Below are 25,308 nucleotides of genomic sequence, written 5' to 3' on the forward strand. Positions count from 1 at the left end.
GTCGTTGAGCAGGCAACGCTGATTGGTGGAATGGACTGTCACTCCTATCCCCATGCTCTTGCTTCCGGAGGCGAATCTCAATCTCTGTTGCTGCTCAGTAGTTGGTCGCCGGCCTCTGGTGCGGGCGGCGCCGTTGGGTAGGGGCCCGCGGAGAGCTCGCTCCCTGGAGGTGGTAGGACGGAGCTGCTGCTGGCCGCGCCGGCGGCTGTTTACTGTGTGGCTGCCCGGCCGGCGGGGCAAGGTCCGGGGCGGGCAGGGGAAGGGGGTTGAGGCGGGTCGTCGTGGGTCGGGCGCTGGCGGTGGGTCAGAGGTGGTGGAGGGGCTGCCCATGGGAACTGGGTAGGGGCTGGGGCTGGGGCTGGGGCTGGGGCTGGGTGGGGGCGGGGGACTAGCGGTAGGGGCTGAGCCTGGTCTTTGGGGGGGGAGGGGGAGGTTAGGACTTGGTGCTCCTGGTTATCCTGCTCATCACTCGCTCTCTGAGCTTTTGGCACATAATGCTAGGTTTCAAGAAACGCTTTGTCCCTCCCCGCCCCCGCGTATGTCCGTTACTGGCAGGTTGGGCTATACCTGGGGTCAAGCTCCACTGCCCAAAAAACACACTTTTCCTTCAGTGAAAACATGATTCCTTAATATAATTTATATAAGTTAAACAACAATCCATACTGTTGTTCTATTTCTATTTTTCCCAATGCACCATGTCTATAGACATCATGCTTTTCAGAGCAGGGACCATCTTTGTGTGTGTATATATAATCCTATTATATTTTCCACTCCATTCATCTGGTGAAGTGGATTTTAGCCCATGAAAGCTTATGCCCAAATACCTTTGTTAGTCTCTAAGGTGCCACAAGGACTCCTTGTTGTTTTTGCATCAAACATGAGGGTGCTAAAAATGACAATTTTCAGAGTAGCAGCCGTGTTAGTCTGTATTCGCAAAAAGAAAAGGAGTACTTGTGGCACCTTAGAGACTAACCAATTTATTTGCGCATAAGCTTTCGTGAGCTACAGCTCGCTTCATCGGATGCAATGACAATGCCACAGTGAGGAAGAACATGCTTCTTGCTATATACAGTACGTGGCTGATGCAAACCTTATTTAAGCAGGCTGGTTTTTCTAGTAATAACAGATATAAGCCCTAGCCTGTAATTGACTCTGCCTGAGTAGAACCTGCGCTCTGCAAGCTAATAGGTTTGTTTATGCAGATACAGCTACAGGACTGGGACCATCAGAGTTCTCAAACCAGCCCCAACCTACCTCCTCAACTTCCAGTTGCAGCCCCATCTGCATCTCGGGGTAAGAGGGTACTTGATGAGCTTATCTGTATGCCTATAGTTAGTGGCCCTTTGGCTCACAACTTCGCTAATAGTGCCAGAGTCTGAGCAGTATGAATAAAAACAGAAAAGTTTGATCTTGCTTGAGATGCACTGCGTGGTTTTTTTTCCCCCTTTCTGGTTCTTCCCCACCCTCCAAAAAACACTATTGGCTGATTCTTATTGGAGTATCTTAAAATTATCTAAAAATCCCTGTATCTTAAAATTGCCTGTATTCCTTTGCCCAAATAAGTTTTAAGGTGAGTGAGCAGGCTGGATTTAACTTGCATCTTAAGTGAAAAGACTAGTTTAGTGCATTTTTCTCAAAAAGATATCTTTTATATCTAATCAGAAATTGCATGTTTGAAATATTCTTGTTTTTCAGGCATTCTGTAAAACTTCAAGATGAGCCCAACGCAGTGGGACTTCCCTGTGGAACTATGTTGTCGACCTATGGCCTTTGTAACCCTCACTGGCTTGGATGTAGTATATAATGCTGTTCATCGTGCAGTTTGGGATGCCTTTTGTGCAAACAGGAGAGCTGACAGAGTACCAATTTCTTTCAAAGTTCTTCCTGGTGACCATGAATATCCAAAATGCAGAACAAAGGTATATAGTCTGTGGGGTTTTCTTATGAAGACTTAAAATACATTTAACATATTATGCAAACTATAAAATGACTTACTGTAAAGTGTTTGCTGTTTGTGATTATAATGTGTAAATATTCAGTCAGAATAAATTAACTATTAGAAAGTTAATTGAAATCTGGAAACATTGCATGATAAGGGAGCACTATCAGTCTTAAATCAATAATTTGGACAGTTTTCATTTCACATATCCATTTTTTAGATGTTCCAGAAATTTTTTAAAACAGCTGTGTGGGTGAGACAGAGCAAAATACAGTATATGCAGTCTACTTGAATCTCTGCAGTGAAACTGAGCCGATGTAAACTAGTGTGACACTTGATAAGCAGCATAGTCCAGTGGTTACTTATTATAGTGGAGAGTTGGAAATACAGAAACTTGGATTCTATTCCCTAATTTTGCTTTTAATTGTCTGTGATTTAGGACAAGTAACTTGCATCTTTGTCAGTTTCCCGCTCTGTAAAATGCGGGTAATACTTACTTAACTTTATAAAGCATGTTGTGATCATTGGATGACAGGTACTATGTAAGTTCAAAGTATTTTATTTTTCCTGAAGTTGACTTTTCTTTACTGTCAGAATCTCTCCTCCTTCTGACACCCCCTTCCCTCCCACCTGTGGAAATCTATTTTTGATAATGTTTCAGTGGCGTACATCTGGTTCTTGAGCCAATGGTGGGGCATGATGGTTTAAAAAAAAAATCCCACCACATCTTCTGCATTAGGAAGCAGACACTTGAGAGCAAGATTGATAGAGGAAAGATCAAGTCCTCAGGACTGATCATGGACACATGGCATTCCCCACGTGACACAGCAAAAATAAACATAGTTGGTAGCTCGTTTTAATAAGTTTAAATTAATATTTTCAGAGAACATCCTATGAGTGGTACATTCCAAAAGGGATATTGAAGACTGGCTGGATGAACAAACATCTGAATCTGGTGCCAGCTCTTGTTGTGGTGTTCTATGAACTGGACTGGGATGAGCCACAGTGGAAAGAAAAACAGTCAGAATGTGCTACTAGAGTTGAAATTGTCAGGTACAGTTGTTTGTTAGGTTATAAGTATTAACTTGTATTTGTATTAAGTGTAGGTTTCAAAATACTTGTACGTACTGTAAAGCAATTTCATCTTTTTGGTTTTAAAAACATAATTTTGTGCTGGGCTGATGGGGCTCGATAGATTGATTTTATTTTTGAAATGTATTTTTGAATATTTAATATATATTTAAGAGGATTTAAAGATGTCTTATTTTAGAATGTAAATTGGCAAAGTTGCTTTGGATCCGCCCTTGCTTCCTGTTTTCTAAAATCGGTGAGATTAAATGCAGTTGTTACGACCTATCCGAGAAAAGGAGAGAGAATATGTATCTCGTGGGTGGTGGTGTGCCTTTTATACACAATTTTTAATGACTTTAAAAGTAGACTGAAAGTCATTGTATAAACATGAAATATGAGCTTGTCATTGCAACTCTTCTATTTCAGGCAAAGTTTGCAGGGAAGAAACACAAAAGTTGCTGTGGTTTTGATTCAAAAGAAAACACCCTTACCTCCAGGTACTAAAAGGCTAATCAAACTGCAGTGTATGCAAGTATGAGGACCACATTTTCAAAGGGACTTTTTATCTTGGTCATCATTTGTGCACAAAAATTCACTCCCCATTACATGCACGTACACAATGGATGCTTTGCTCTGAAAAATTGGCCCTAAAAGTCCAGGTGCTTTTTCATTACCTTTTTTAACCAATTTAAGTTCCTCAGAACTATGACTCTTTTTTTTTTAATGTCCAGCTCCTGATACTGTGTATCAAGCCTAGTGCAAATATGACTGTAGCCTATCCTACAAAGCAGTTGTCACTTAATGCTTACCTGAGATCAGTTAAAAATAAACTCTAATTGCAGCTGATTTAAAAGCTGCACTGAAGCTGCAGCATTTTAGTGTAAGAATATTCAGTTGTCATGATGAATATTTCCCTTATTAAAATGTCAGATTGGAGCAGGTACGATGCTTCAGGTTCTTCATTAAGCCCTTGCATTTCATCATTCTCCATACTTATTTCTGCTCACTCAAACTGTTATGGGAGCCACATTTTGAATGGGGGTGAGAGGTGTTTGTTATGAAGCGTACACTGTACATTTTTACTCTCTTGCCAAACTTTGGCAAGGGATAAATTCGTCACTGTCTGACTGAATGTCAGTCATTGAGGAAAGAAATTTGAAGGGGTTGCATCTTAAATCAGTCTATCCCAAGCTGTAATTACATGAAATCATGGAATATGGAGCTTGTTTGTTTTTACTTTTTTACACCTCTAAAAGTCACTGGTGCAGAGCTACAGAAGTGTGAGGTTTTTTCTGTTAGTAACTGTTTTTTGGATTTTTTTAAATCACATGACTAGTACCATAAATTCATCTGTAAAGTGTTTTGTGAGTACCCAGCCTGTTCCTCAGGTCTTCTGGGGATTATTCAGCCACAACGGTATTCTGCTAATCAGAGCCTTGGTGTTTCAGATGACCTGAGAGAAAGTCCTATATTTTTCGGTGTATCACCTTTTCCATAGCTTGTGATAGTCTAGCTTTGAGAAGAGTGTATTTGACACTGCTCTGCTTGTTTGCATGCTCTTTTGATTTAATTAGGGGAAGATGTTATTGCTTCAGAAAGAGCAGCAGCTTTATGTAATGCTTGTGACCTCTCTGGAAAATCCTTGTTTGTGCTGCCACACACTGATCATCTGGTTGGTTATATTATAAGGTAAGTGAATTGGTAAAAGACTTTTCCTACATTACATTTTTTCCAGTCTATTAAGGAACATATGATATGCAGGTATCAACTCTCCCGTACATCAGCTGTAGAGCAATTGCAAACTTACATTACTCATATTTTAGTCCGTCGTTGAAACACTCCACATCATGCTGAGTCCTGATGAATCCAATGGGTTTTTTTAACCTTTGTCCTTTTTCCATAAGGTCATGTTATGATTGGCACCTTCCCTCTGAGTAGGCCATAAAACTTGCTACTATATGGACTTCTGGGAGATATTGGCAGGAAACCCAAAGACTGCCTTTGGTTCACTCTGGGTCTTTTTAGACACTTGTATAGTATGTCTAGGCCTATTGGTTAAGGGAGATTGAAGCTACTGCTAGGTTTTTTCTAACCTATGTTACCATAATGTTAAGATAGAGATCTTGTCTAGACCTTGGCATGTGTTTGCTTTTTCCTTGTCTGCCTTCGTTAGGGGTCTTTCTTTTTCTGTATACACCAAGTACAGTACAAGCTGTTTTATCTGGCATGTTGGGGGAATCGGGGGTGCCGGTAAGTGAAAAATGTTGGTTAACTAATGTAGGTCGACCTACAGCCACTGAAGTAAGTCAATTGGCTCTTGGTGGCCAGGCTACACTCCTTCTGGCTGTGGTGTGTCCTCCCCAGGAGCACTTGCACTGTCTGAAGTGGGGCACTGAGAGCTGTGCGGGGCTCATGGTGGGAGCCCCCCACCCACCCGGAATGACAGCCTGAGTTGTGAGGCCAGCCTGGGCTCAGTTTCACACCAGACAGAGTACCAGCAGTGAAATTGATGTTCTTGTCTGTTTCATGGCTTCAGCTGTGAGCCCCATGCTGCTGCTCTGAGCCAGAGGCAGCATGAAACTGACAAGAATGATAGCCAACTGCTGATGTCAGTAACCGTGTCTAAACAGACATTGTCGCCCTAACTACACCAATATAAATCTCTCGTGGAGGTGGAGTTATGTCGGTGTAACAGGCCACTTACTTTGTCAGCAACAGCATTCTAGTGTAGACACTGACATAATTTGGTTGACACAAACTGCCTTATGTCGATCTAATTTGTTGGTGTAAACCAGGGCTAGGCAACCTATGGCACGTGTGCCAAAGGTGGCACAAGAGCTGATTTTCAGTGGCACTAACCCTGCCTGGGTCCTGGCCCCCGGTCCGGGGGGCTCTGCATTTTAATTTAATTTTAAAGGAAGCTTCTTAAACATTTTAAAAACCTTATTTACTTTACAACATACAACAATAGGTTAGTTATATATTATACATTTTTAGAAGATCTCTTTCTATAAATTTTAAAATGTATTACTGGCAAGCCAAACCTTAAATTAGAGTGAATAAATGAAGACTTGGCGCACACCTTCTGAAAGGTTGCCAACCCTTGGTGTAAACCAAGCCTGAGCAGCTTTCCCAACCTGAAGCGCTCTTTGCAGCTCAAAAGTGTATCTCTCACCAACAGAAGTTGGTCCAATAAAAGATATGACCTCACCCACCTTGTCTCAAAAATATTCTAGGCAGATAAGGTAGGTTAAAACAAATATCACACGAACTTCTAATTTAGTGATTTCCTGTTGGTACCAATAACTTAAGTTTGTATGTTTTGGGTTTTGTTTTTTTTTTTTTAATGTCGGCTTACAGTGACTGTAGACGGAATAGTGTTAAATAGACTAATTTAAAGTACTTTAGATTCTCTATATACTAAAAGAACTTCTTTATTTGCTTACAAAATGATGAGCAATTCTCTCTCTTACAGATTAGAGAATGCTTTTTATGAGCATGCACAGACCTACTACTATACAGAAATAAGAAGGGTAAAATCTCATAAAGAATTCTTGAATAAAACAACACATCAGGTAATGCTACTCCTTTTTAAATAAGATAATTCTAAAAATATAGTTGGCGTATCCTATATATGATACACAGGATATATATATATATTTTTAAATATCAGAATGTTAAAACAAAACACAATTATTTTCACACTTTTTTTTCTTTTTTCACTTTTATCCTAGATATGGCCCTTTTCTTACCTTACATCAACTAAAATGAAATTCACCTTTTAAAGGTGAACTTCAAATAAAAAATGACAGTGGAATTAAATCCAGAGTTATATACTGAAAACTCCCACTTCTCAGACTTGTGGTAGTAGTGTTTTTCAGAATAGAAACAAGTTTTCAACTCACTTTTTGAAAATAGAATTTCTGTGCTGAAATCCTTTTGGTGCTTCAGGCTGACTTAAGGTATTCCAGAAAACAACACACCAAATTCCAGGTGTCTTGCTGCAATCTCTGCTATTTGGGATGTCATGGATTGATGTATTTTGGGATATCCTCTCTGAAACGGGAAGTGTTAAGCAGATTTTTAAAACTTTGCAAGTGGGGAGAAATTATAAGGAAGCTTTAGTGTTTTTCTGTGCAGTGCTCTAACTCAGGCTGTAGAGGGCACTTACTACAGACTTCCAGGCTTAACTTGGTTCTCATTTGTTTCTTTTCAATTCACCAAATACTGGTTTTGACACACGAACTTGTGTTGCAACCACCCAACTGTCCTCCAACAGGACAAGATTGCCTACAGAGCCACGAGATGTGTCCTTAAGGTGTCTATTCAAGATCATTGATGGATGGTACAAGGCTGTCCCCCTTTCTTTTGGGGTGGGAGCAATAAATCGGATTCAGCAAAAGAGCTCTGTGTGTCATGCTATTGAACAACTACTCATAATTGTTTTCTGTGATATCAATACACTTTCTTATATTCTGCATACTTCCAACTAAGTTATCTGTGATTTCTCTGAGTATTAATTATATTCCAATTTTGTAAATGTACTCCGTTTAGATTATTGGGACCATTTAAAATATTGATTGTGTTTCTCAGCTTTTATTTGTGAGACATCAGTTCAAAATAGCATTCTTCAGTGAGCTGAAACAGGATACACAGAATGCTCTAAAGTAAGTAAACTTTCTTTTTTCACAGTGACTTCTCTTACTATGATAGCTTCAGGGTTGGTGAAATGTAAAACTTAAATTTATATTTGGGCAATTGTAACAAATCAAGCAGTCAATATTTTTGAGCTTATTCTACAGTGTAACGACTTGTGTTTTGTTAATCTGTTTTGTTCAGAGTAAATGTTGATACAAAGAATTTTCTTGAGTTTGTGTTCAACTTCTTCATACTTCAAATTTTGTTTCTGAATTTACATTGATATAAAATAACTTTTAGAAGTACAAAGGTTAAGGTTCCAACTTCAACACTAACGAATGTGTTGTACATTAAGACCTAAATAGCAATTAATTAAACGCTACCTTTAAGACAAAGTGCATAGAAAATACTCTAGACGCATACCCACACACACGCCCCTTTCTTCCCTCCCCCCACAATTGCTCTTGGAGCCTTAACTGTTGCATTTCCTTAATGATGTGCAGCTGTGCAACCTAAATGTTGCTTTAAAATGACTTTTGCATCTAATTCCATGTTTATTTACTTTCTTTAATGAAAATTTGGAGAGGCATGTATTTGCCTATTCTTAATGTCAGCATTTAAATGGTCTCAATTGGGCTCTAAGGGTCACATTTCTATTAAGATAAATGGAATATAGGAAAGGTAAGCTCCTAATCTTTACTATTATTATTTGTCAGTATTTTCTTAATAAAAAAAAAAAAAGAGAGTCCACCAGTTGACTGGTTTCTTACTCATGTTTAAAGTTGAGCGTGTGCTTAATTGCTTTTGTTGGATAGACTTCATAGTCAGTTGCATGCTTAGAGCTGACCCTGAGGTGGTATTACTTAGCATATCTTGCCAAGGAAAAGCATTTCATGGATACTTTCTGCCAAGATTTCTGAATTTCACTTTTGGATATTTTTATATGTATCTCCAAAACCAAACCTGTAAACCAAAAGCTGTAACTCAATCCAAACTTCACAATATCCTCATTTACTATTTTGTTGCTTAACAAAAAAAAGTCAGCTTCTGACTTCTGTGCTACATCCTTGAATGTGTGCTACTATTTATGAAATCTGAAGATTTACTAGTATTTCAGAAATGTCTTTAACATTCTTTTGGGAACATGTAACCCTAGTGTTCGTTTGACTGTTGCAGTTTGTGTTCAGTCTGCCTGTTTGTAGAGATCAATGAAGCAAAAAAGCACAGAGTTTGAGGGGTTTTTTTCTTTTTAAATCACCCTTAAACTGCTGATTGGAAAAAGGCAGGAAAGTTTTGTCATGACCAATAAATAGAAAGTTTGCTTGAGGATGTTGTGAATGCAGAGTCAGTTGTATGTGTTACTGTTATCAATGAGCTTTTCACCAAAAAAAATATTTTCATTGAATGCAGATTTTCTTTTTCAATAGTCTATTCATGAATAATTGTTTTGGTATGCCAACCCACCTAACTTCTAAACGTTCATATTTAGAAATTACAGAACTGCATATAATCTTGTACATGAATTGAGGGCGCATGAAACGAACATGTTGGAAATCAAGACCATGGCAGGATTTATAAACTACAAGGTAACAAATTTGTTGTAACCTTTAGCAAACCTGTAAATTTTAAAATATGAAGGTAGCTGAAGGACTCAATCTGTAAAGATTTAATTTTAAAAATACATCTCCTATATTATTGCTTTTAGAGCATTATCTAGCTCTAAATTACTACCCAACTGCAGGCCCCCTAAATTCCAGCTTGTGGAGGTTACTTCAAATTCCAAGGAGAAAATACCTTCTCAGTAGAAGTTGAGTTCAGGTGTTTAAAACTGTTTTTGTTTTTTTTAAGGGGCTAGAGCTTACATGGGGCTCAATCCCATGAAGAGCTTAGCACCCCCTCAATTCCCAATTGAAGTCAGTGGGAATAAACAGCACTTTACAGAAACAAGTTCATGTCGCCTATAGATTATTGATCCCCCCCGTTTCTAAAGGTGGAGAAGGAAAAGAATGGCTCTTCCTTTGGAAGAACAGATTTTAGAGGTCCTTGGGTCAGCAAAGTGTCTTCCTACCTACCAATTTAAAAAAAAAAAAAAAAATGTTACTGGAGCTGGTCCTCAACCAGGCCCTTGAAAGGGACATCCAGCAGGTTTGGATTACTGCAGACTTCATAGCCTCTGTGGGGAAGATCTCCAAAGGGTTTCTGGCGCTGTCCATCCCTCCTCTCCCAAGTAGATCAGCAATTCTATGCTGGATTTGGGAGTGTGAGTGGTGGTCACTCTCTTCTGAGGTGAGGTTTGATCTGTGCCTTTGATCTATTTTTTTTTTTTTTTTTTCCTGGAGAGGACTCATCATTCAGTTCTTGCCATAATTTATATGGAGGGCCATGGGGATAATATGTGGCACAGAACCCTGCTTGCTTCATATAAAATGCTATAAGGTGTTATATCTAACCTTCATTTTTATATTGTTTTTACTTCTAAATTGTTTGGGATCTTATCATTTATCTATTACGTTTCTAATGTTAGATATACTTTTAGAAATTTGAACTTTGATTAGACTGTTGATAAAGATTTTCAAGTCTTTCTTTTGTTTTGATTCTTGTAGATTTGTCGCCTCTGTTTTCAGCATAACACCCCATTGGATGCAATTGCTCAGTTCAGGAAGCACATTGACTTGTGCAAGAAAAAAATAGGCAGTGCAGAGTTGGCTTTTGAGCATGCTGCCTGGATGTCTAAACAGTATGTTTTTACTAAGTAATACTTCCATTGTAGCTCATGTATAAGTATTTCACAAAGTTAATTTTTTATGTCTAGAGAAGCAATGAAATTCTGAATTTTCCTTCATGAAAGAGATGCAATAGATATTAAAAGGTATAATATCATAGTTATGCATTTATTAGTTTAATTGTCCTGTGTCAGTGTGCTCTGCATTAATAACTGATAGTAATTCATAACTGGTGGGAATCAACATGTGGTACCTACTGTGAGATTTAGAGTCTGATCCTACAGAAGCTTTGTCTAACTGATTTCAGCGGGAATTTAATCTAAAACTTCATAATGTATGCCAAGCTCACAAAGACATCATATTATCATAACATTATACTGGGTTTTAAACATATAGTAGACAGCAGGCCATAGCTATAAATATTGCTCTCCTCTGGGGGGCGGGGGGGGGGGGGGGTTCTGCATGTTGGGATTGCCCCAAGTTAGTGAGGAGGAGTTAGGAGGCATTCATTGTCATTGCCCAGTCTTTATTTATTCTGCATGTAAAGGGAGGACTTCAGTCTCCAGGGCAGCATCGCTCATGAGCACTGAATGCATGTGGAAATTAAAACCCAACACATTTTACAAAACATATAACAAATATTTCAAAATAGCTGCGCCCTGACCCTAGCAGTTCTGCACCCACATGAATGCAGTTGTAGGAATGGGTCACTGAGATTCAAAAACCTATGAAAGCCTTGGATGAACTGGAGCTTTAATTTAATTTACAGTGACACTTTAGTTCAAATCTGTTGTGTATTGTACTTAACCATAGCCACATATATCATACAGTTAAAGCTTAATCTTACATTTTATAGTAAATATTAAGGTAAAAAATGTTGTTTTTAAAGATTTCAGGCCTTTGGAGACTTGTTTGATGAGGCTATTAAACTAGGCTTGACAGCAATTCAGACTCAGAATCCAGGTTTCTATTACCAGCAAGCGGCATACTACGCACAGGAGCGGAAGCAACTAGCAAACGTACTCTGTAACCATGACGTAAGTTGCAAACTGTTTACCAGTCAGCTAACTTTTTGTTCTAAAGCTTTATTTATTAAAGTTTCACTGTAGTATAGATGAAGCCAAATCCAACAATATGCCTTTATTAGCAAACCTAGGAACAGAAATACCCCGTACGGTATTTGGAGGGATTGACCATGAGTGAATAAATAATCATCACTGTATCCCAAATGACCTCAACTGTAAAAAAAACAATTTTTAGTTATGTAGCAGATTTTATGTAAAATATTTTCTAAATGTTTTATAAATTTTTCAGCACTTATCTGGCAGAAAGTCTGAAAAAGGAGCCAATTTGTACTTCGCTATGAACACTTATGTGTAATTATACCTAACTATACTTTCACGCTGACCTGTGTCAATCATTTAAAATATGATGCTGAATTCCTGCTGATGCTACTTACCTGTCACTGCTGGGTAATCTTGTTAAGCACCAGTTAAAAAGGATATACAAAACTGCCTATAACTGTGCAGACTTTAAAAGGAAAAGTAATTAGTTTACACCAATTACAAGTTATGCTAAAAACAAATGAAAGCAAATAGGCTGTGGTGTTAGACTGAACTGAGAACGTAAGAATGGTCTGATCCACTACAGCCAATGGTGCATCTAGCCCAGTATCCTGTCTTCCGACCGTGACAAGTGCCAGATGCTTCAGGGGGAATGAACACAACAGGGCAATGCCATCCCATCATCCAGTCCCAGCGTCTGGCAGTCAGAGGCTTAGGTACACCCAGAGCATGTGGTTGCATCCCTGACCATATTGGCTAGTAGCCATTGATGGACCTATTCTCCATGAACTTATCTAATTCTTTTTTGAACCCATTTATACTTTTCACCTTCACAACATCCCCTGGCAATGAGTTCCACAGGTTGACTGTGTATTGTGTAAAGAAGTACTTCTTTATATTTGTTTTAAACCTGCCGCCTATTAATGTCATTGAGTGACCCCTCCTTCTTGTATTATGGGAAGAGGTAAATAACACTTCCTTATTCACTTTCTCCATACCATTCATGATTTTATGGTGTCATCTCTCTCCCTTAATCATCTCTTTTCTAAACTAAACAGTTCCAGTCATTTTAATCTCTCCTCATATAAAAGCTGTTCCATACCAGTCATCATTTTTGTTGTTGTTCTCTGTACCTTTTCCAATTCTAATATATCTTTTTTGAGATGGGGTGATGAGAACTGCATGCAGCATTCAAGTTGTGGGTGTGCCATGGATTTATATAGCGGCATTATTATTATCTATCCCTTTTCTAATCGTTCCTAACATTCTGTTAGCTATTTTTACTGCCACTGCACATTGAGCAGATGTTTTCGGAGTTCTATCCACAATGACTCCAAGAGCTCTTTCTTGAGTGGTAACGGCTAATTTAGATCTCATCAATTTATATGTATAGCTGGGATTATGTTTTTCAATGTGCATTTCTTTACATATACCAGTATTGAATTTTATCTGACACTTTGTTGCCCAGTCACCCAGTTTTGTGAAATCCTTTGTAACTCTTCAGTCAGTTTTGGACTTAACTATCTTGAGTAATTTTGTATCGTATCGTCTGCCATCTTTGTCCCTCACCATTCACCCCTTTTTCCAGATCATTTATGAATATGTTGAACAGCTCTGGTTCCAGTGCAGATCCTTGCAGGACCTTATTGTTTACGTCTTTCCATTGTGAAGACTGACCATTTATTCCTACCCTTTCATACCTTTTAACCAGGTACTGATCCATGATAGGACCTTCTCTCTCATCCCATGACTGCTTAGTTTGCTTAAGATCCTTTGATGAGTAACCTTGTCAAAGACTTTCCAAGAGTCCAGTACGCTATATCAACTGGATCACCTTTGTCCACCTGCTTTATGACACCCTCAGAGAATTCTAATAGATTGGTGAGGCATAATTCCCTTTACAAAAGCAGTGTTGACTCTTTCCCAACTTATTGTGTTCATCTGTGTGTTTGGTAATTCTGTTCTTTACTACAGTTTCAACCAGTTTGCACGTTACTGAAGTTAGGCTTACTGACCTGTAATTGGCAAGATTTGCCTCTGGAGCCTTTTTTTAAAAATTTGTATTACATAGTTATTCTCCAGTCTTCTGGTGCAGAGGCTGATTTAAGCAATAGGTTTCATACCACAGTTAATAGTTCTGCAATAGTTCCTTCAGAACTCATAGGTGACTACCATCTGCTCCTGGTGACTTATTACTGTTTAAATTATTAATTTGTTCCAAAACCTTCTCTATTTATACCTCAATGTCAGACAGTTCCTTAGATTTATCACCTAAAAATAATGGCACAGGTGCAGGAATCTCTTTCACATCCTCTGCAGTGAAGATTGACGCAAATAATTCATTTAGCTTCTCTGCTACGGCCTTATCTTCCTTGAGTGCTCCTTTAGCATTTGGGTTGTCCAGTGGCCCCACTGATTGTTTGGCAGCCTTCCTGCTTTTGATGTACTGAAAAAAAAAATTGTTGTTAGTTTTTGTCTTGTTGCTCTTCAAATTCTTGTTGTGGCCTACCTAATTATACTTTTACGGCTGACTTGCCAGAATTTATGCTTCTGTTTTCCTCAGTGGGATTTGACTTCCAATTTATAAAGATGCCTTTTTGCCTCTAACCATTTCTTTCACTCTGTTTAGCCATAGTGGCATTTTCTTGTTTTTGGTCATTACTGTTGCTGGTTTTTTGTTTTTTTTTTTTATTTGGAATATACATTTAGTTTGAGCCTCTATTATGATGATTTGAATAGTTTACATGCTGCTTGCAGGCATTTCATTTCACTCTTGTGACTGTTCCTTTTAATTTCTGTTTAACTACCTTCCTCATTTTTGTGTCATTCCCACCACAGTAGCATTTAAAAAGGGGTTTCTTTGGTATTTTCCTCTCTACAAGGATATTAAATTTAATTACATTATGGTTGCTATTACTTAGTGATTCAGCTATATTCACCTCTTGGTCCAGATCCTGTGCGCCACTTAGGACTAAATCAAGAATTGCCTCTGCCCTTGTGAGTTCCAGGACTAGCTGCTCCAAGAAGCAGTCATTATTCGTGTCCAGAAATTTTATCTCTACATCCCATTCTGAGGTGACATGTAGCCAGTCAGTATATTGGGGGGGGGGGGGGGTAGTTGAAATCCCCCATTATTATTGGGTTTTCTCTCTTTTTTTTTTTTTTTTTTGGTAGCCTTTCTATCTTTCTGAGCATTTCACTGTCACAGTTGCCATCCTGGTCATGTGGTTGGTAGTCTATTCCTACTGCTACACTCATTATTCAAGCATGGAATTTCTATCCATAGAGATTCTATGATACAGTTTGAGTCATTTAAGATTTTTATTATATTTGACTCTATACTTACTTTCACATATAGTGTCACTCCCCCACTGGCATGATCTACTCTGTCATTCCTATAAATTTTGCACCCTGGTATTACCATGGCCTATTAATTATCATTGTTCTAACAAGTTTCTATGGTGCCTATTATATCAGTATCCTCATTTAATACCAGGCACTCAAGTTCACGCATCATAGTATTTAGCCTTCTAGCATTTGAATACAACCACTTATAAAATGTGTCAATATTTAGTTGTATGCCTTCATGTGATGTAATTGAATGGGACTCCTTTTCATTTGACTGTTTCTCCTTAGTTTCTACCTGTACTTTATCAACTTCTATCTTCTTCTGTTTGCTAGGATATAGAGAAACCCCTTTAATCCTCCCCAAAGGATGTCTCTGTTCAAACCATGTGCTACTCCATACCTGTCAGCTTTCCCCTATCCTTTACTTTAAAAACTCCTCTATGACCATTTCAATTCCATATTCCAGTATTACACTTCTCAGTTGCTTATGTGGTTTCCTGGTAAGTAAATATTTTACACAAATGGTTGAAAAAGTTAAATACATTAAGAACTTTATACTCCTCTTTTTGCTCTTTTTAAATGTGTACGTTTTTGCTTATGTACTTCAACACTGTTATCTTTCATACTTTTGAAATATGAACCCTTTTTAAAGGTTATATTTGCTGAATTTACAGTCTTCTATCAGCTATCCCAATCCGGATCCACTGGAAACTCAAACTGGAGTGCTTGACTTCTATGGACAGAGATCATGGCGTCAGGGAATACTAAGTAAATACATTTTCTGTTTTTAATTCCTACAGAGGTCAGGATTGAGGGATTGAGGTCCTGATCCTGTAATTAGCTCTGGATTGGCAGACTCCCTGCACCTGTGTACAGTCAACTGATTTCAGTGAGACTGAGTAGTGCAGTGGTCTGCCCTGCAGAACCAATTACAGGACGAGGTCCTTCATTTGTCCTTTTAACTTGGCAGTATAAATCTGAAGTGTAATTCAGAAAGGTGTACATCTAGAATCTTATTTCTGTAAGTTTTCTCCTTTGTAGATGACTATATACCTTGTACCTAACTAGAGAGGTGTTTAAACTAGTTACTGGTGTAATACAAAATAAATAGTACGCAAAATAGTGATACCAGTTCTACATTTTATTCCTCTGGTTGTGATTATGCATTTGTGTGGATGGTTTTTTGTTTTGTTAATGTTGTCTTTTCTAAAACTGGCAAGTATGATGGGCCTAGCTAGAAGTGAGAGTGTGAAGTCCCCATAATGTCCCCAAAAATTCTCTTGGACTAAAAGTAAGAATCAAGAAGAAGTTAGACAAGAGGGTAAGAACCAAAAACTGGGGGCAGAGAGAGAGACACAAGAAAGACAGAGGGGCCACAGTATCATAAAGAGGCCTTAATGTAAATGAGAATCAGGCTTGCAAACTCATCCCATTGTAAATAGTACCTTACAGTGGCAGACAAGAACTGCCAGCAACACCTTTTGAGTTATCAAAATAGATTTAGGGGGAAAAGCTGAATCACTAGATATAAAGTTGGAAAGGCTATATGTTCTATTTTCACCAGCAGTTGCGCATTGAGTTTATGCACTTTGCCTTTGAAATGCTCATACTGTCGAATCCAACGTTTTTCTCTCATTGATCACCTGGATGCACCTTTAGGCATAGCAACTTTTGATGTCCTTAAAACTTTCTCCTTCTGGTGTTACCAGTCATAATACAGTGGTGCCATTGAGAATATAATTGGTTGGTTAACTGTGTGATTTAAAACGTTGAGTCTTGAATCAAAATTATAAATATCAGTGGAGTTTAAAAGTGGATAAAACTTTGTTTCCTACTAAGATGTCCATTCAGGGTTCTGTCTTCCTGCAACAATTGACAGTCTTATAAATGCATTTTAAAAAAAACGGAGCAGCATTCCTTTTAAGCGTTGATGTTGCCAACTATTGGTAGAGAAACACAACTGTGAAGTCATTACTTAGAAGCTAGCAAATAGTTTGTCTTATACTAAACTCTTACAAATATATTATATTCTATCCAGTGATCTGGGCATTTTTGAAAACTCTGTTTTAAAAACATCTAAGTTCCCTTTTAAATTATTAATAATGTGCTGGTTTGAAAGAATGTTTGTTCCAAAATTATCTTTATAGAACAGAGAATACAGCGGAGTTCTCCAAACGTAAACATTCTTTCTCCTAAGAGATGACAATGTGAAGAATCTAAATATGCCTGAGTTTGAACTTGCTTTGCGTACACTTATCTTGTTGTTGTGAAAAAACAGTAATTCCCTTTGGGACTGGACAAAATTCCAATTCAATGGACTTTTCATTATCATTTGCAGGCTTTGATCTTTCTGATCCAGAAAAAGAAAAGGTGGGAATTCTAGCCCTGCAACTAAAAGAGAAAATTGTTCCTCACTCTGTAAGTTTATCTTAGAAATAATTTCTATATTTTTCTAACACTATTTTGCAGTATAAATATTGCTATATCACTACTGCTAATTTATCTGTTAGGAGCTAATAATTACTTTGCTGAGTAATGCTGTAGCACAGTTCAAGAAATACAAATGTCCAAGGATGAAGAGTCACTTAAGTAAGTATCAATTACCTAACAAATCTTTTTGAAAATCTTTGCAACCATATTTTAAGTATTGGATTGTAGACATATGACTTTGTTCTTTTCAGTGGTTCAGATGGGTGAAGAATATTTTTATGCTAAAGATTACACCAAAGCTCTGAAGTAAGTATTATTTGAATGATTCCTTAGTGCATTATTTTTCTCATCTGGAACATAGATCTCATCAATTGTGAGATGGTGTTGGAAATTAATTTGAGACTTCTGTTACCTTGATGTGAGTGAATTTGAGATTGCTGATTCCCGCTTACTGACCCACTGTATGGTCCACTTCAGAAGTTACAGAGAAAGAGAGAGAAAGGAATCTCAGCCAATCGTCCACAAATAAACGATTACCCAGTGGGACAACTAAGAGACACCTACAATTTGGAATATTCTGTCTGATAGTTGCACAGAGAATTTAATTACTCGTACTCCTCTCAGATGTTTAGCATTCAAGACATAAGAAAAAAAAATAGTTTAAATCTAAAGCTTAAAAGAAAATTTCAGAATGTTTTGTCTATACTTACTTAAATAATTAGGGAAGGTAGTTATTTCTATTTAATAGGGCTGTCAAGCTGTTAAAAAAATTAATCGTGATTAATCACACTATTTAAACAATAATAGAATTCTATTTTATTTAAATATTTTTGGATGTTTTCTATATTTTTCAAATTGATTTCAATTACAACACAGAGTAAAAAGTGTACAGTGCTCACTTTATATTTTTTATTACAAATATTTGCAATGTAAAAAAACAAAATAAATAGTATTCTTCAATTCACCTAATACAAGTATTGTAGTGCAATCTCTTTATCAACTTACAAATGTAGAATTATGTACGAAAAAAACTACATTCAAAAATAAAATCTGAAACTTTAGAGTCCACTCAGTCCTATTTCAGCCAATCACTCAGACAGACAAACAAGTTTGGTTACTATTTGCAGGAGATAATGCTGCCCTCTTTTTGTTTACAATGTCACCTGAAAGTGAGAACAGATGTTCGCATGGCACTGTTGTAGCCGGCGTCGCAAGATATTTAAGGGCCGGATGCGCTAAAGATTCATATGTCCCTTCATGCTACAACCACCATTCCAGAGGACATGCATCCATGCTGTGATGGCAGGTTCTGCTTGGTAACGATCCAAAGCAGAGCCGACCGATGCATGATCATTTTCATCATCTGAGTCAAATCCCACCAGCAGAAGGTTGATTTTCTTTTTTGGTGGTTTGGGTTCCGTAGTTTCTGCATCAGTGTTGCCCCTTTAAGGTTTCTGAAAGTATGCTCCGCACCTCGTCCTTCTCAGAATTTGGAAGGCACTTCAGATTCTTAAATCTCGGGTCGAGTGCTGTATTTATCCTCAGAAATCTCACATTGGTACCTTCTGTACATTTTGTCAAATCTGCTCTGAAAGCATTCTTAAAATGAACATGTGCTGGGTCATCATCCGAGACTCCTATAACATGAAAGTGCACTTGAAAGTGCTATGTGAACCCATGTTCTCACTTTCAGGTGACATTGTAAATAAGAAGCAGGCAGCAGTATCTCCCATAAATGTAAACAAACTTGTTTGTCTGAGCGATAGGCTGAACAAGAAGTAGGACTGAGTGGATTTGTAGGCTCTAAAGTTTTACATTTGTTTTGTTTTTTGAGTGCAGTTATGTAACAAAAAAATATACATTTGTAGGTTACACTTTCACGATAAAGAGATTGCACTACAGACCTTGTATGAGGTGAATTGAAAAATACTGTTTCTTATGTTTTACAGTGCAAATATTTGTAAAAAAAAAAATATAAAGTGAGTACTGTACACTTTGTATTCTGTATTGTAATAGAAATCAATATATTTGAAAATGTAGAAAAACATCCAAAATATTTAATACATTTCAATTGGTATTCTGTTGTTTAACCGTGCGATTTAATTCGCGATTAATTTTTTTGAGGTAATCATGTGAGTTAACTGCGATTTAATCGACAGCCCTACTATTTAATATTAAAAGGTAAAAAATGCTGTTTTTTATGTATTAAAAATAACAAACCCTGTTAAGGCAAAGTTTAAGGTTACGCAGGTAACCATTTAAAATCCAGGAAAAACGAAAGCTGTTGGAAGTTTAGGAGTTCCAGTTGTGCTAAAATTAAATATATAACTTTAATCTTGTGTGAAATCAGTGTTGTGCATTCAGCTTCTTAATTTTGTGTTTCTAAGTGGGAGGGGTTAATGCCTGTGCTTCTTAATGTTAAGTATTTTAATACTCCCAGTTAAAGTTGTCAGTACAGCAGAATGTGATCTTCCAAGGGAGTATGGGTTGGGTAGGAGTGAGCTTGTCCTGTCTTTACTGCTGCTGCTTGGCTGGAAACAATTTTCTGGAAGATCTTGTCTACACAAGAAAGTTTTTACAAGTTATACTGATATAATTAATTTCTTTCCAGCTGTTGTTTTTAATTCTGTGCTTAATGTTAAGGGAGGCAATTTGAGAACTTTTACTGTTGATTTGGTTTCCTTCCTGATAACTGAGATTGGAGAATCTCTTGTTCAAAGTGTTTTGTTCATTCTAGCAAGACGTACATATTTCTCTATTGATTTATGTTTGTGCAGTAAGTGCCAATTAAAAAACCGAAACAATGTTACCTGCAAGTATTACATTTACCATAACGTTTACTATTTTGTGTCTATGCAAAGGTAAATACAGTGAAATAAACATCCTTTTTTTTAAAATGGTGCTCGCTGTCCAATGGATATGTTACATCTATTTTACAGAAGGTTCTTGATCAGCTATAATAAAAAGAAAAGGGGGGGGAATAAAGCTTTGTCTAAATAAATAAAGCTATTGGTAAATCTGTAATTGATTACGCTTTTTCGGGGGAGTTTCAGGGGGGAGGGGAAGATAGGTTTGAGTTGGCTTCAATATTGCTCACAATATAAGAGGATATCAAGTACATAACCCATAACTTTACTGAATTATACACTTTGTCCCACTTTTTTCCTTTTCCAGGCTGTTGGATTACGTCATGTGTGAATACCGTAGTGAAGGATGGTGGACTCTCCTTACTTCCATATTGACCACAGCTCTCAAATGTTCTTACCTTATGGCACAATTAAAAGATTACATTACTTATTCTCTAGAGCTGTTGGGTAGAGGTATCCTTTAAAGAAATGTATCTCATGCCTACTAGTTATTATAGTATTTGAGTCTTCAACCTTGTCACAAATCATTGTGCCAGTCATATACCTTACATTAGGTCAAATGCATGCCAGTGTAAGGGGTGCAATTCCATCGACTTTGGAGTTGAAACATCTTATGCCAGAGCTGAATTTGGTTCCTTATCTCTAACACAGAAACTTGCACATCTTGCTCTTCAGTTTAATGCGCTGTAAAGTTTGGGAGTGACTGGGGGTTGGAGAAGATGTAATGCATATAACATTTTTAAGATGAGGCTAAAAACTCCATAACTAGAATAGTGTATAGAATACAATATCAGAAGGATGTTAAACAGTTGGAAAAAAACATAGTAAAACATAACCATAGAGAGAGGCTTATTCTCTTTGTGATAACCTAGCTAAGACCACTTACCTGGCTCACTCTGACCACACAAAAACAAGACAGCACAATCTCCTCCAGGAGGGGTAAGTGAGAACTTTAATATTTAAATAAAGAGTATCGATAGCAAAGTATATAAATGTCACTTTTTAACTCCTAGCCAACTGCTACATGGTGGCTACACTGGTTTTTCTGCTTCATATTAACTTGATCTCATTAACTTTTCCCTATCTTTTCCTGTACTTCAAGGGACAATGTCCTTCTGCTGTCAATACACTTGTTTTATATCTCTTTTCAGCTGCCATTTTCAGTCTTATCAGAGCCTGTTGCTTCCACTACTCCAGTACTCTGCTTGTACTTATAAGCAGAAACTACATGAAACCATTGGTAATGCTTGGAGAGCAAATTGCTCCCTTCATAGAATATTACGTTATTCTCTTTGGAATTTTTCCTTCTTGTAAGCTCTAAAATACTTCACGTAGCCAGAGTTTGGAGACAATTTATTTTGTCACAATTGAGTGTCTTCCTATTGGCTGAGGTGAGAATAAGAGTGAAGACTTAAAATGCATAGAAAGTGTTAAGTAATGGAATTTGTATTTGGAAATACCAAAGTTCTCATGGAAAGTGTTGCATGAAAGTTGTAGATTTCTGAAGATTAATGCTTTAGGTGTCTTAGTTCAGGGACTAACTTTCTTTTAATACTGATGAAAGATTAGGATTCTACTGGTTTTGTAGTTTAGTTTGCTTTCCTTAATTTTGTTCATTAGCATCCACTTTAAAAGAGGACCAGAAGTCTCGGATAGAAAAGAACCTGATTAAAGTTCTTATGGTAAGCAAGTAGAATTTAGCTTGCTTGAAATGTGCTCAAAAGATTTTTCATTATCTGATTAATTCTTTATTTTATAATCTTCTGTCTGGGTATAGAATGAGAGCCCAGATCCTGAACCTGATTGTGATGCTTCTGCTGTGAAAACGTCACAGAAGCTGTGGACTGACCGCATTTCCCTAGCAGGCAGCAATATTTTTACAATAGAAGTTCAAGATTTTGTACCATTTGGTAAGTAACAAAGCTTCTAAAACATGGTTATGTCCCAATAAATTATACTTTGGTGTTGTAAATTGCACTCATTTGCTGTAGACACCACTGAGGAGGAATAAATATGCAAAACATGTTCTAACTGCCAGCATTTAGAGCTTGTGGCAACAAATCCATTGATTCTTTATCTACATCACTGGGGTGGGAGGATGGTGAGAAAATCCAAATTATATTTTTTCCCTTTCTCCTTCTCCTAGATGTGATGTGGATAAATGTAATTGGGACAAAAACAGTTTGGGAGCCCTGTCTGAGGAAGAATCCTCTGAGCTGCAACTGGCCCATTGAAGGCCTAACATACAGTGGAAGAGAGAAAGTTCTGCTGAGAGGGGATGCTGTACCTCTGAAACAGAACTTCCCAGGGACGGGAACAAGGATATGTACTAGCTCAAACCCCACAAATACAGGGGAATGTGGGGGAGGCATTAGCAGCTGCATAATTGCAGTGAAAGTGTGCTGTGTTCTGCTGAACTTCTGTCCCCTTGTGTCTCTCAAAGCCCTGTGTAGGTCCCCAGTATTACCTAGCTTCATGTAGGAGGGCAGTATTTTAACCTTGGTATATTTATGAATAGGTGGGACTAAAAGATTGTTCTGTGTAGATGTGTCATGTACAAGGTGTACCCAGGAAGCAGGAGTTTATGGTGGAGTTCAGTTTTCCAGCTTCACGGTCTTATCAACTTAACAAAGATCTTTTTGTTTTAAATTCTAGTGCAATGCAAAGCAAAGTTTCTTGCTCCAAGTTTTCATGTTGATGTTCCTGTTGAGTTCGATATTTACTTGAAAGCTGATTGTCCTCATCCAATCAGGTTTTCTAAACTGTGTGTCGGCTTCAATAACCAGGTAACTATGTTCCATATGTGATGATCATCTGTTAGGGGAAGGTTAATGTCTCGTAATGGGTCTTAGTATAACCTTGCAGCTTCATTATACTTTTTCCAATTTACTGAAAAAGGACCACTTTTTTACCTTTTATTTTTCTGTTAAAGTGTCCTCTTCTCTGTCACTCTTCTACTGAGGACTATACTGATTTAATAAAAACATCCGTGATTTAGTAGAGACAACGATACATCTTTGTCTCTCCTTGGTACTTGTAAAACAACGCTTTTGAAATTAAACACATTTAAAATCATCTGGAATTACAAATAAGACTTTCTCTATGTTACATTAACTAGGATAATTGCTCTTTAATTACTGCAAAGTAAAATTATGCACTACTATTGAGACTACTTGTTAGAGGAAAGTTTTTATCCTAAATAAACTTGTATCTATCAGTTGCCTAAATACATTAGGTTTATGATCCATAACACTAATTGTTCACTAGTATGACAAGCAGAGAGCTCTAACAGGATTTCAACTTTAGTCCATAAAAAGAAAAGGAGGACTTGTGGCACCTTAGAGACTAGCAAATTTATTTGAGCATAAGCTTTCGTGAGCTACAGCTCACTTCATCGGATGCATTCCTTCATGAAGTTGATAGATTTCCACTCCATATGGCTAAATTCAGTGCTTTGCATAATGACAGGTTTCAGAGTAGCAGCCGTGTTAGTCTGTATCCGCAAAAAGAAAAGGTGTACTTATGGCACCTTAGAGACTAACGCATTTAGTTATAGCTCACTTCATCGGATGCTTATGCTCAAATAAATTTTTTAGTCTCTAAGGTGCCACAAGTACTCCTTTCTTTTTGCGGATACAGACTAACACGGCAGCTACTCTGAAACTTTAGTCCAGTAACACAGATTGTCAACATTCATTATATAGATAACTTAATTTTTCTCTCTTGCTATAGGAATACAATCAGTACTGTGTGGTAGAAGAAGCATATCAGAAAAGTGATATTCTGGAATATTCATCCCAGGGACCAGTATGCCTAGTCCCTGGTAAAACAAGAAAATTCACTTTCAGATTTGTTGCAAAAAGTGAAGATGTGGGAAAGAAGATTGAGGTTAGTTATCTAGATTCACAGGTTTGGCTCTTAAAGCTCAAAATTGCAAGGCTGACTGCAATTCTTTACTAGTCGTAATGTCACAGTATTGTGTATATTTAAATGTAATTTGTTTTGTAAATAGCATTACGAGGTTGAGAGTAAGATTGCATTGCTTGCTTTTGGTATTTAACAATTGAAGTATTTTTTTATAAAACTGTTTCTACAAAGCAAATCACAAAAACTTAGATTTCTTGGCACCCACTTCAAAAAACTGATTAGAAAAAGGGACAGGAGGGAGTGAAAAATGCCAAGAGCTTCATATTGAAGGAGAGTGTGTGTGCCTACAGAAATATATGTCTGCACATATGCATCCCCTACTGCCACGGTTGCTTAAGTGAAACTGCCTGGACTGCAGAGCCAGTGTGTTGAGATTTTAATCTCCTGTGCTGCAAGCAGTTTTAGGGATATGTTTACATATAAAGTGTGTGTGTGCTGCAAAATGACTGGAGGATGGTGGGGGAAAAAACTTTATTTGAATAAACATGTTTCAGATCAACTCTGTGGATTTAATCCTGGGCACCGAAACTGGCAGATGTGTGATTCTGAATTGGCGTGGAGGAGGAGGAGATGCTGCTTCATCTCAAGAAGCATTGCAGGCAGCTCGCTCCTTCAAACGGCCACCTAAACTTCCAGATAATGAGGTTCATTGGGACAGCCTGACTATTCAGGCAAACACTATGTAAGTAATAGTTTAAAATGCATAATGGTGCATATCAAAAATATCTCCCATATGTACTGGATCTTTGTAAAATAAATAAAAAGTAAAATGTAAATTTTTGAACAAAATAAGTAGCTCTTAAGGATTTATTTTCTGACATACCTACTGCCCACCCCCCCAGTCAGTAATCTTCATTATTATTATTTATTTTTATTTTTAAAGAACAGAGCTAGAGCTTACAGAAGAGGTTGATCTCAGTATCTCATTTGTCATGGCCCAAAGATAGACCAAACAGGCTTTAGTACCCTTTTATTCATCCTGTCCCATTTTTTTTTCCAGGTAAAACAAACAAGTAAGAGTTATTTACAGCAGTATATAAATACACAAAGAGACCTGAAAATGCTATACAAGGATATAATTTTTAGTTTATTTACTAACTTTAATACTAACTGGACATTTTCGGAATAATTAAATTTTCACTTTCACAACATTTGCTGTTTAATGTGGGATTCTGCATCTCTGGTTACAGAAATGTGAGCTCCCAACTCTTACTGGGCCTCCAGTCATTTTTAATAGGATCTGCGCCAGGGTTCTGTGCCACTGATTTTCAGGCATTTCAGATATCCTGTTTCACTAGTCT

The 25,308-nt window shown here is 37.5% G+C and overlaps 1 protein-coding gene across 4 annotated transcripts in view; it reads left to right on the plus strand.

Annotated features, from left to right (window-relative positions):
- The first annotated feature begins 52 nt into the window (after nt 1-52).
- Nucleotides 53-25,308, plus strand: part of TRAPPC11 (trafficking protein particle complex subunit 11) — a 46,636-nt gene continuing 21,380 nt past the window's right edge. Inside the window, exons 1-20 of one of the 4 annotated variants that reach the window (XM_074951222.1) lie at nt 53-241; nt 1,696-1,919; nt 2,823-2,992; nt 3,437-3,507; nt 4,585-4,699; nt 6,486-6,585; nt 7,604-7,677; nt 9,138-9,234; nt 10,252-10,385; nt 11,261-11,408; nt 15,458-15,551; nt 17,122-17,201; nt 17,294-17,372; nt 17,465-17,519; nt 20,388-20,533; nt 21,701-21,762; nt 21,858-21,990; nt 22,736-22,866; nt 23,813-23,968; nt 24,502-24,689. In XM_074951222.1, coding sequence (XP_074807323.1) covers nt 1,716-1,919; nt 2,823-2,992; nt 3,437-3,507; nt 4,585-4,699; nt 6,486-6,585; nt 7,604-7,677; nt 9,138-9,234; nt 10,252-10,385; nt 11,261-11,408; nt 15,458-15,551; nt 17,122-17,201; nt 17,294-17,372; nt 17,465-17,519; nt 20,388-20,533; nt 21,701-21,762; nt 21,858-21,990; nt 22,736-22,866; nt 23,813-23,968; nt 24,502-24,689 — 2,237 coding nt within the window. In that variant the 5' untranslated portion in view covers nt 53-241; nt 1,696-1,715. Of the gene's footprint in view, nt 242-1,272; nt 1,294-1,695; nt 1,920-2,822; nt 2,993-3,436; nt 3,508-4,584; nt 4,700-6,485; nt 6,586-7,603; nt 7,678-9,137; nt 9,235-10,251; nt 10,386-11,260; nt 11,409-15,457; nt 15,552-17,121; nt 17,202-17,293; nt 17,373-17,464; nt 17,520-20,387; nt 20,534-21,700; nt 21,763-21,857; nt 21,991-22,735; nt 22,867-23,812; nt 23,969-24,501; nt 24,690-25,308 lie in introns of those variants that run through there. The other 3 variants (XM_074951223.1, XM_074951224.1, XM_074951225.1) reach the window with 3 other exon arrangements.

Source organism: Natator depressus, chromosome 4, assembly GCF_965152275.1.
Source record: "Natator depressus isolate rNatDep1 chromosome 4, rNatDep2.hap1, whole genome shotgun sequence".
Classification (NCBI taxonomy): domain Eukaryota; kingdom Metazoa; phylum Chordata; order Testudines; family Cheloniidae; genus Natator; species Natator depressus.